We start from the raw sequence: 12160 nt of genomic DNA on the forward strand, positions 1-12160 counted from the left end.
GTTATCTTAATAGTAATTACCATACCATTTGAAAATCTCATCTCTGAATACGTGTAAGGCCTAAAATTTAAGTGGAACGCAAAGATAGAATTAGCATCGTTTCTCCTTTGGGGGAATAGTACCAAATCGTATTCCCGTTAGGAACATATTTTACTTCCTTTCTTAATAATTCAGGCGTGGCTTTAGTTTGAAGCTAGGACCTTCAACAGATTTACGAGAAAATGGCACTGAATAAAGTACAGGAATTTTATATTAAACGTATCTGGTATTTTCTAACATTCGTACCACTTCCATAGTTTCACCTACTTTAAAATTAAATTGAAATTGGATTCCTCACACAACAATTATAAAAAATCGCTATCGTTAACTAATGGGATGCAACTCTTCATATGGAACAGCAGTAAAGTTGAAGGCTTGTGTTACTCGCTACGCGAGTCCTCGATGTAGTTCATAATTCTTGGAATTCAAGATGAACTTTCTCTCCGCGAAGCAGTGATTACGTAATTCACTGTCGAACTCGAAGAGGCTCGAAGTAATTAAGTATATACATATATTGTTCTCGCTAACTAGAACGATTTGTGAATGAATGACAGCTTGTAAAAAACACTTTCTACGATTCGCTTTGCAGTTGTGTGCGATTCCCAAACTTAGCTCCTTTATTTGTCGAAATAATTAACAGTCTTGTAGATAGAGATTTCGCTATATTACCAGAGTTTAAAAGATCTTCCTCAACGTAGAAGAAGAATCACTTCCTAAGGAAGACAATTAAAGCATGTATTTCGTCTTGATTATCAAATTATAGTTTTAGAAAGCACATAGACTCTAAGAAATCGTGATTCTGATGTAAATTAGGATTCATTTTCTCTTCTCTAGAATTTAAGTTGTCTTTATTGTCTGGTATTCGGCTTTGAATATTAAATGCCTATTATTATTTTATTTTCATGACTAGAAAATTATCCTGTATAATTTTTCATACTGAAGAATTAGGGAAAAGGAAAGTAAAATGGAATTAAAATAAATAGAACGATTTCAGTGTAAATGCAATTAATGTTTACTTCCTTTTACGTCGCTCTCTATAAAATTTGTAAGGTTCTGACTCAGGCGTGTCTTCAGATATTTCGAAGAAGTCCTGTCGCCTGTATTTACCAGGTACATTCACAACTTCGTAGCTACTTCCAGAGTGACTTTGGGCAACCTTCTTCAGACCCACGATGGCTGCCAAGATCAGACTCATTAGACTGAGGACGACTGCCTTGCCACTGAGGATAGCTAGGGTCTTCAGCGCGATGGGCAGGAGGATGGACTTGATTAGCATGAATCCAACGATCAGAGGAATAAGGTACCTGTTTAGTTTATGTTTCTTCTTTTTTCGAGCTGTAACAGTAAAGAATAATAATAATACAAGATCTTTAATTTGGAGTTAATTTATTCCTAAGGACTTTCTCATTCATTGGAGAAATATTCCTTTCGATATGAAGAACTCAGAAAAAAATTTTTAAAGTAGAATAGAGATCTACCAAGATCACAGAAATGCGATATAAAAAAAGAATTCATCAGTAGTTTTCACAAATCTTAAAATCTTCTAAAACTGAATTTATCTCGACATAAATCTAGATGCATCTTCCTATGCGCTCTATATCAAGTAATAAAAATTTATGAAGAATACAAAATTCATTATTTAATCGAATACAGTTCTTAATGTTTATAAAGAATTCGAGGAAACCCCTATTCAATGTTAAATTATGGTTCGCTGGAGGGTAGAAACTTTTTGGAGCGAGGTAACGCGATGCAATTGGCGATGCACTATGTAATACGGGACATCAGGAACAAAAAAGAAGCACTCCTTATTAAGCATATTCATGAAATAAGCAACGCGATAGGGTGAACTGGAGTGGAAAGCACTTATAGCTTTTTGTGTCGAGGAACCACGTGCCGTGAACGATCAGGTTTCGTATCATGAAACATATTAGAGGCGGCTAACAAGCCTGTGTAATAGTTACACGCTTCTTTAACGCGCTAACGCGGTTTTACTCGATCCACTGCGGAATTTCATTATACATATTTCACATCTCTATGCAGTTTGTTTACGGCTCCAAAAAGTTAACTGCTGATGGAACGAGATAATGTAGATATATTCGACGTGTTATGGTGGTAACTTTTTCATGAATTAATGAATAGATACTGCCTCAGTAATTGAATGCTATATTATACCATACAATATGGTACGACGCTGAATAACACACGTGTTAATGAAAATCTAAGAAGAATCTTGACAAATCAAAAAATAAAGTTGCGACTTCTGAAATTTTTTGTTACTTGAGAAGAATGAATTAACTAGCTATTAATTTACTATCAAGACAAATATTGGTATAAGGAGGACCTGTCGGTCTTCCGACTTATTAAATTATGAAAAAGTATGATTATTTACTATTGTACAAATTTTGTTTTAATTCCTTAATACATCAGTTTTTAGTATTTTTCTACATAACCATGTATTACTATTCCATAAAACCAAAGACCTATAATTAAAAGAATTAAATAGCAACTGAATCTCTTCCCAAGGGCTTTTTCCCCCACATTTAAGTAAGAGTCAAGTCGACATTAAAATCCTTCAAAGTCTTGTACCTATCCACAAGACTGGAATCGTACCATTTCACCTACCTTCGAGCGAAGACTGCGACGCAGGAAGAACGCTATCGACCACATTCAGAATCCCTTCACTGATCCAATCCACAGGACTCTTGTACTCCTTCAACTGCAATTTCCACTCTTCCTCCATCATCGTAGGCTGCGCTGCCTCTGTCGCCACCAACAGAGGCAGAAGGAGCAACGGGTACATCAGCAGCATCCTCCCGTTTCATCTGACGCTCTCGCCCCGCGTTGAAATCACCAACCTCTAACGCAGCAGCGTCGAATACACCTCAAGCCTCAGAAGCTTGATCTTACAACTGAAGATCGATGTACCCCGCAATCCAAAGTAATCGAAGGTCGTCTATCAATTCACGTATGAAATTGTACCTATATCAGAAATGCACCTCGCGACCATCGAACGAAGAGTGCGCCTTCGACTAGCCCAGACTCGTCGCGAGCAGGAGATGCACAATGGAAGACGTATTACGCGGGCGACGTAGCTGCCTACTGGCATATAAGCTGTCAACTGACATTCGTCCTAGGTCGGGCCATTAGTTTATATAGCTGGAACGCGAAAAGCCTAGAGAAGGAGACCACCATCCGAGCTTGGTACTGACGCGTGACGAAGGATCGCCGACCATCCCCATCCGCCACGGTCTTCTGTTCTCACCGATCATTGGACGGCGTGGTTAGCGGGGCAGACCGAGAATCACGACGATTAGTCCCTTCGGGGGACTGTTGTTTATCGTCGACGGCGACGATGCAGTGGAAAGCCAACGAGATCGCTCGCGCCGTCTCGATCATTGATCCAAGGTTCGTTTCACACTTGAGCAATCGACTGGACGAGTTCACTGCCGGCTAATTCAGCGGTGGCGTGTTTACAATGATGAACCGCGATGTTGGCGAGATGAGGACGTGACACGGGGCGAGCTTCGTGGTGAACAGAAGCGTCCCGATGATCTTGGAAATTTGTTGTCGATGATAGCTGCGGGGATGAGCTAGAGGAACTCGTTCTGGGAGAAGAATCCATGGTCGAGGAAAATTCAGATTGGAAATTTGAGAGAGTAGGTGTCCATTTACATGTTGATTCACGTTACATTTCAAAATTAGCTATGGTTCACTGTCATATGCATTTTATAGGCCTCTTTTACTGATATATGTTTAGAGCTCTCCCTCTTCCAGTAGTTATGGCTATAATTTTTTGTTAATGACATTCATAATTGTGTAAATTAATATTATTTACAATTAGATGACATGGTAGCCAAAATGTTTTAGAACTACTATAGATACAGGTACCACAAATGATGAGGTTCTTGAAATGATAGTAATAGCTTCGATATCTTGAGAAATAATATAAACTTTGAAGGTCCTTCTTCGACACGTACAATATGGAAAAAAGTGGCTCAGAGATCGCTAATCCAGAGAGAAGTCATCGATCCTAAGCAGATAGAAATTTGAAGAAATCTAAAGAAGAGTATGTAGTACTTCCTATCCTTTGACAGCATTTTGAAGGGGTTGGACTATCACCAAAGATTCCATGCATTTTCTAGCGCGCGTGAGAAGAAATCTGTGGTATTCTTTCTTCACATTTCTTCTATTGTAACCAGCAATTTGTCCCATGAATAAAAAGGATCTCCACGTCACCATCTATCCCGTTATTACGGGCGTCTCCCCTGGAAAAAAGAGGAAATCACGCTGTCGTCACACGCTTCGTATCACCCTTAATTACTGGGCCCATCGCTGCGTTGAAACAGCGTGTTTCACAGCGAATATTTCAATTAACGCTCACGAAACATTCCTCTAATTGCATCTGTTCCCGTAATGAGTTCATAAATCACCGTGGCAAATCGTTGATTAATTGCTACACACACGTTTGACGTGATTTAACAGCTAATTCGATATAGGCAGTTTACCTACTATATTTTGTTTATCGTTGGATATAGCATGATTACCAGGACGATTAATAGAGTGTTTTAATTTTGTTCCTACAATTTAGTGTAGTAGTAGGTTGGAGCGGAGAAGTAGATTTGTAGAGAAAATTTAGATTTTTATATTTCTGCATTTCAATTTCTCAAATTTTCAAGTCTTCAAAATCCCAATTTCCCTATATTTCTCTGATCATATCTACACTCGACAATCTTAGATTCCCTAACATCTCTCATTTTCTACAAAAGTATCAGATTATAGATAAATTAGAATTTTTAGAGCTCGCAGAGAAAAGAAGAGTTCACTAGTGTTTCCCAGAAGTATGCACTTTCGTGACCCCGTGTACTGGAAATGATCCAAACACGACTGGTACCTTTTTTTAAAGTTAAAACGACTACCACACGCGATGCACTAACGTCGAAACAAAGCCACGAAAGAGGACCGCGATGATGATAGTGATTCAGTGGACCTGGATTTTTCGTCTTTCTTCTCTTTCCTCCGCCAATTATTCGAGCCCCGTGCTCTCGCGCAGGAAACGGGAAAATTGTCCTTTCCTCGAGGAACGACACAATGCTCTCTCTAGCTGGCACATGAATAAAACTGCTCGACATCTGGGTTCCTCGTTTCATACGCGAGAGAATCGAATAATGCGGTAAGCACCATTCTTCTCGAATAAATCACGGCAGTTCTATTAGTTTTGCTGTTTTGACTTCAATGAAAATTTGGGGACATTTTTCCCCCTATTCTTAGGCGAGGAACAGGAAGAAGGAAGTCGTTCTTTCAAGTAAAACTCGTATAAAAATCTTATTAACTTTCTAAATTTTATTTCACTAAATTTTCAAGAGTTGATATTGATACTAGAAACTTACACTATATAAAAATAGTGGATAATACTAGAGAAGAATTGCACGCGAAATTTTATTATCAACACAGGTAAAAAAGAAAGTCGAGAAAGTGCACGTAGGGTTGATAAAAATAATAACCTAACCAGAGAATTTACTACAATGGTCTAATTAGACCGTGATATACAAGCTGTTGCGGTGAACTTGATATTAGGGCAACGACTTTACATGAAAGCATAAAGGCAGTCACGCATGACGATAGAGGAATTCGGTTTTCATATAATGCGGGAGTCGATAAACCGATATCTCCATCGACTTCCGGCGGAACTGCGTTCATTCAGAAGTTCTAGAAACTTTGCGGGCGCGAAACCAGTCGATCATTAGAATAGAAATTGAGCCACTGGAATAAAGAAAGTATCATTCAGATCTGACACGGGCTATAAATAAACAAATGATCTAATTTTCTGTCCCACTCTTAATTTTTGGCTTACCTAACTACAAATTCTTATTACATTCGACGTGTGCTTACGTGAAAATTGAAACTAGAATATAACTAACTTATTCAGACCATATTATAAAAATATTCATCTATTTCCTTCAATTTTATTCAGCTACGATCCACTACACTAATACAATACTTTATCAAACTTGAATCATTAACATTATGCAAAGTAGGTACTCATGAAACAATAAGCCATCAAAAGTATCCTGAAGACCTCTAAATCCTTAAATTTCACTTTTTTCATCTCTCCATTGAAATTAATCTCGATCACTCCAACCCCTCCAGTCCACTGAATACAAGAAACTCCCCCACTTGAATGCTTTCCCCCATCGATCCCACCTAGATCTCGACATCGATCGATCCATCAGGACAGTCGACTTGTCGTCGGCCCGAATGCCAGCGCAGCGTAACTTAAAAATCAACGTGCTGATCAATGTACGTCTCCTACGTTATTACGTCCCATTCGAACCCCTCGGGTCCCACCTCCACCACCCTTGCTCGGTCTCTTGGTGAACGCGGAACGTGGAATCGCCGCGACGACGAGTTGTACCGTTCGACAGTATAACCTGACACATATATTGCCGTCGACAATTTGGATCATAGTGGTTGCGGCACGCATATATTACCAGCTCGTCCCGCGGTGCTCATTTTTCACGGACTGTCGATCCTGTTGGTAACTGAAGCGTGCCCGACGCGGTACCCCAGCCAGCCCCCCTCGGGTCGTCGCCGAGGAATCAAGAGCGCATCAGTTAGTTCGCGGTTGCTCGTTGTTCAGTCAGTTCCAAGGCTCTCCTCTTCGTTATTTGCATTTCCTGGATCAGCCTCGTGTGAACACGGAAATCAATTGGACGAGCACACGTGACGTTTCGCTGGGACATTCGACGGGCTCGTGAGAGGTGATCGTAGGAGGAAGCTGCTTCGTTGGGTGCTTGTGGAGCCTCCGTGGCATCGTAAGTTGGTTTCAGTGAAATACTGGGTCTGTAGGAAACGTAGTAATTCTTTGTGAGGTTGATGTGACTTGGAGGTCTCATTTTTAGAGGTATGTTTAACTTGAGCTGTTTCAGGGGCTGTTGAAGCTTTGGGTGTCTACTTCAGGGTTCTATAGCTTTTGTTCTTTGGTCAATTTCTTCATGCTTTGATATTGTGTTTTGGATTCATATATTTAGTTGGTGCTGCTTCTTCAAGTAGCTCTTGAGTAACTTTAAAATCCAATCACGAAATTGTGTTCGTTTAAGAAGGTTGAAGCTTGAACTTGAAAATAGAAATAATTTCTTTCTTGAATAATGTCTTTTCGTCTATTTTTGTTATAGATATCGTTTCCTATTTTCTTTACTACCGATTTTTTTATTGGCACCACTTCCTGGTTTTAGTTCTTATTTTTTTACGCTGCTACTTCCTTCGTCGTTTCTTACTTCCAGTATTGCTTTTTACTCTGGCGCTGTTTCTTCAAATACTCCTCTTGTCTTTATTCCCTAGCCAATTCCACTTTACACCATCCTTTGCTAACATTTTTCTTACATCAATCTCACAGAGTACATCTAGTTTCCAGGATCGTATATTTCGTCCTTCTTTCAAACCACAAATTTACCAAATCTTTCACCTGACGAATACCCAATATTTTAGTAGCACCTGGAGCTAAGATTGAAGGAAACCATGCTGCCAGCAGCTCTGTACACAGTACTCCAATTATAATCACCAAGAAGGGAGACAGAATATCCAGGAAGGTGGATATGTTCAGGATTGGTGTTCGTTCGGAGAACACATGAACACCTTGAGAATGTAATTAGGAGTCCCGAATAATTGTAGATAGAATCCAGGCGAAGACGAGAAGATGAGATTAAGAGTGAATCTAGTCGCGATCCTGTTAACCCTTGTCTGCGTGATTCACGTGCTGGAGAGTTCGAAGACCAGTCAAAAGCAAGGGATCCAGAAAGGGCATTTTATGCAAAAGAAGGTTCTTAAGGATCCTGAAAGTAAAATTACGCCACAGATGGAGGGTTTTCTGTACGAAGACAGAGCGAAGACGAGGAAGACGCAAATGAAGAGCAATGCTCTAGCTTTGTCGAAGACTTACTTGCAGAGTCGAGGTAATATGTAATAGAGGCTATTTCAATAATATTGTATTTAGACACTTGTGAAAATTAACTTGATTGCCAAGTTTAGTCTCTGATATTTTCATTATTCGTCATGATTTATATAGTTCGATATCAATGTGATATTGAATTTTCAAAATTAGATCAGAATTAAGTTCTGAATCTTCTAAAGATTTACTGGGTCAAATTGAAATCAAAATTGGCACTTAATTAATCTCGGCAGTCAACTTCCTTTAATGCTTAAAAAATAAGATAATAATACTACTTGAATAGGAATACATTTTATTGAATCGAAAGAGGTACAATATTAATAAGAGACCCCTAAAAGTAGACAATAATGATTCCAATAATTTTCAGACAGCCCAAGGCGAAAGAAGCGAAGAATGGACCGCACGATGATGGCCCTCCTAATGGCGTATAAAATGAAGTTCATCGCCTTGATTCCGACGATGATCGGTGGTCTGATCCTTCTGAAAGCCACAGCCCTTCTTGCGGGCTTCTTCTTCGCCCTGTTCGCTGCAGTTTTGGGACTGAAAGTGCGCTGATCGAATAAAATTTGCCCAACAATTTACGCAATGTTCGCAAGGGAGGAAAGGGAAGATGTATCGAGTCGAAAATTGATGCTAACAAGTCGTTTTTATTTCGTAACAGCTTGCGTCATCGAGAGTTGCAGTTTCGTTTCTCTCGTAGATCGCGTGCGATCCACGACCGTGAAATAGGATGTAAAAAATTATCGCGCAAGTATGTAATATTTGTGATTGCTGTAACGAAACAAACGAGCGGTGATCATGGAATTAAAACGTTCCTGGCTCCCTTTTCGATTGTACGATCCTTTATTCGATCAGTCTTCGTTCGCATACGAAATCGGTGAGCTCTCGCGATAACAATAAATACATGGCGTTCGGGAATAAATACTTTGTATCCTAAGTGGTTAAGTTATAAATACGGAGAAGACCCAAGCGGAAGAAACGACTGTGAATCCAGCTAGGCGCCTTTTTCTTTCAGATCCGCTACATTGGTTTCTTTTTTGCCAGTCGTTTCGATCATGAGCGCAAAAAAGGCCTTGTTCCGGGTCCCGTTAGAAACTCGCGTGCGTGGAAATGGTTGCGTCGCCATTAGCGTGTCGAACTACTCTCCTCGGAGGTAAAGAACGAAAATGATAGACGGCTCCAGCCTCGATCTCTCGCGTGACCTATCCTCTTATCGATGTTTAAGACGCTCGATCGTCTAATGATTGCGCAGACTTGACACATACCTGACACACTTGTCGTGCGTTAAAGAGACGATTATGATTGAGCAATTTTAAATATATTTTTGTTTTGTCAATGTTTGAGATTATTTGACCGAGATCTACTAACAAGGCACAGTAATTTTAAATTACAGATAAGACTTGTCTCCTTTTGTAAATGGTTACATTCAACTTTTAGTAATGAAGTAATTACGGGTTACAATAAGTGGAAGAATTCTTTGAAAAGTAAGCTTTACTCCTTGACATGGACTGTTAATTATTTGAGAATCAGTAATTAGAGATACTGAAGTCTCCTCTTTTTGGTAAAGTTTGCTTTTGTAATTGTAACTTAATCTTATCGGTACAAGGCAAGGAATTAAGCTCAAGTACAGAGGTCTTTTCATGAAAGGTAGTAGACTCGAGGATCGAATTTTGAATTCCCATTGTGTCATAACTCTTTATCTTTTCTGAATTTGCACATAGTAGAATTCACACAAGTAAAGCAGGAAGGATAATTTCTTCAAGACATCTACGACTTCCCAATTGTCAGATTCAATGATCTCAGTATTTATAATTCAATCTATATTCTATGCAATTTGTCGTTGTTATGAAAATGCACACGTTGATTCGTTTCATTTATAATAATTGCAGAGTAATATGCAGTACCATATTTTCAACTAGGGGTACATTCAGAGGCTTCTTCTATTCATTCGATTACGCTTTCCATGAAAATACCTCTATTGTTTCATAATCAATGAACATATTGCTCACAATCAGAAATGCATTCACTAAAGTACAACAGTCCAATAAATCTAACCAATAAAAAATCGCTCTGAGCGTCGAAAGCTAGCTCCTAAAGAGCCACAGACGCCATTTGCAAGCGGAACCCGGAGGATCTTCTCCACCCTTCTCCAAGTTTCAGCGTCAATGCTGATGTCGCGCGGAGTAGGCTAAACTCTGCGCATACTCCCTCGTTTCCTCAGTCGTGGTCGACTCCAGAGGGTCGAAAACGTTCTTCAGGCTCCTATCCCAGCCACCCCCGCCCTGCTGCCAGCCGCCATGATCATGGCTCTGTTTTTGGCTGAGCAGCTTCTTGAGTCCAATGATCAGCGACAGCACCAAAGCGATCTTGCTGATTATAAGCGCCTTTCCTGCCAACAGGAACAACACACCCAAAGCAATAGGTATCAGTGCTGCCATCTTCATAGCCATTCCCATCATCATCATGCCCATCATCTTCTTCATCTTTCCGCGACCCTCTTCCATGCCCCTCTTCAACTCGCCAGGGCTGGTCCTGGGCAGACGAATCTGGATGTTGAAGCTATTCAACAGCGACGCTACTCGGTCGAACAGGATTTCGGTGAGAATTTCGTCCTTGCTGACCGCGTTCCTGCCTAAACTAGTCTCCAGCTCGGACAGAGTGCTCTTAGGAGCCTCGTCAGTGGTCCTGACCAGCTCGAAGTTCTCCGACAACGGCAGGCTATGCATCCTGCCGAGTCTCTCGAAGAACGCGATCGCCTTCTTCTTCAGACACGGCGACACCGCTATGTTGCGCTGCTGGCAATCCTCGTAGACACGGTACATCGCCCTGAACCCTCTGTCCAGCATACTGTCGTCCTCTTTCGGTGTCGTGGACGCGCCTGCAAACGCACTGCACGCCAACAAGATCAACACACACTTGGACAGAGCCATGGTCGTCCTCCCTTGGAGACTGCACGGTAATCCTGACGGAGGAGCCTCGAGACAACGTGTAACCGGTCACTGGAACGCAATCGTGCACCGAGACGAGATCGACTGAGCACTGTCGCGGTCTTCAGGATCCTCAGCTGGAGAGAACTGGCGCCAGGACCTGGTCCCTGGGCCGATATATACCATCCACCTATCCACCATCTTTCGCGAACCAGGGTGAACCGTCTCCCACGTGAGCAACCGTACCAAGACCGCGGACGTACATAGTGGTACACGTGACGACGTCCCCCGCGCAACCTCCGCGTCCCTTTCCAGCTCCTAAACGAGCGCACGCTGTCCTCTGCTGCACCGCCGAGGCGAGATCGCTCGATCCTTTCCTCCTCGTTCCTTCCTACCCAAGGAGATTCTCTCATAGAGCGTGCATGTGACCCATCCTGACACAGAGACCCACTGAGGATCGAGGTAGAGCAGCTCGGTCATTAAGTTTCGCTAACGCCAGCCAGGATTCGCCTGGGAAGTCGGCGGAGGGGAAAGGAACGATGCACCAGGAAGCATCCCATTGGCGTACCTGGCACCGTGACCCCAGTCGACCTCCGCGATATTGTCGTGATGACTGGAAGTAGTTTTAGGTCGCGGACGGACCGCGGCCTTACTCTCGCGAGATTCCCGCCCGCGATCCAGATTCGATCGAGCGCCGATTGGTCAGCGTTAAATTGCTGCTGGGATACCTCGTGAAAATTCGCCCGTGTTCTTCGATTTCTACGATGATATCGATCCGGTCGCATTGTTTTCTGTGCTGAGACCGAGGCTTCAATGAACCGAGGAGTTAATCTTCGGCGACAATGCGATGCGCTTGTCTTAATCTGCTTTTTATCGCTCGTTCTTCCGATCGAAGAGGTTTTCTTGTCAAATTGCACTTGATTGGAGGCGATTTAAGAGTTATGTGAAGTTAGTGGTTATTATCGAGATGATGGTAGTTTAAGGAGGAATGGGGGGGTTTCCTCCTGCGAAAATAAGTAGAAAATGTGGGATGACGTTTTTGCGTGGAATTCTGGTTTCAGGGAAATCGGTTTTGAAAATTGCCGATATTACTCAGACAGGTTTCGAGATGCTGCATACGTAACAGGGAGAGGAGATTACGTCCGCTAAAAGTGAACCGCATCGGTTGCACCTTTTTTGCTTGTTGCATCGGGCTGTGGCTCTGCACCTTCACTCGGGAACTTCCTCTTTTTCCGATGGCTACTGGGCG

The 12160-nt window shown here is 41.8% G+C and overlaps 2 protein-coding genes across 2 annotated transcripts; both read right to left on the minus strand.

The window, feature by feature from the left end:
• Positions 1-426: 426 nt before the first annotated feature.
• On the minus strand, positions 427-2848 carry Osi13 (Protein). The gene is given in 7 exon segments (XM_076384884.1): positions 427-566; positions 622-680; positions 750-752; positions 816-905; positions 947-958; positions 1056-1374; positions 2650-2848. Coding segments are annotated over 7 exon segments (822 nt in total).
• A 7298-nt stretch (positions 2849-10146) lies between these two features.
• Osi12 (DUF1676 domain-containing protein Osi12) lies at positions 10147-11696 on the minus strand. The gene is made up of 3 exons (XM_076384885.1): positions 11406-11696; positions 10978-11345; positions 10147-10933 (listed from the first exon to the last, which is right to left on the minus strand). Exons 1-3 carry the CDS (start codon positions 11694-11696, stop codon positions 10147-10149), a joined length of 1446 nt encoding a protein of 481 aa, XP_076241000.1.
• Positions 11697-12160: the final 464 nt, after the last annotated feature.

The sequence above is a fragment of the Calliopsis andreniformis genome, chromosome 9 (assembly GCF_051401765.1).
Source record: "Calliopsis andreniformis isolate RMS-2024a chromosome 9, iyCalAndr_principal, whole genome shotgun sequence".
Classification (NCBI taxonomy): domain Eukaryota; kingdom Metazoa; phylum Arthropoda; class Insecta; order Hymenoptera; family Andrenidae; genus Calliopsis; species Calliopsis andreniformis.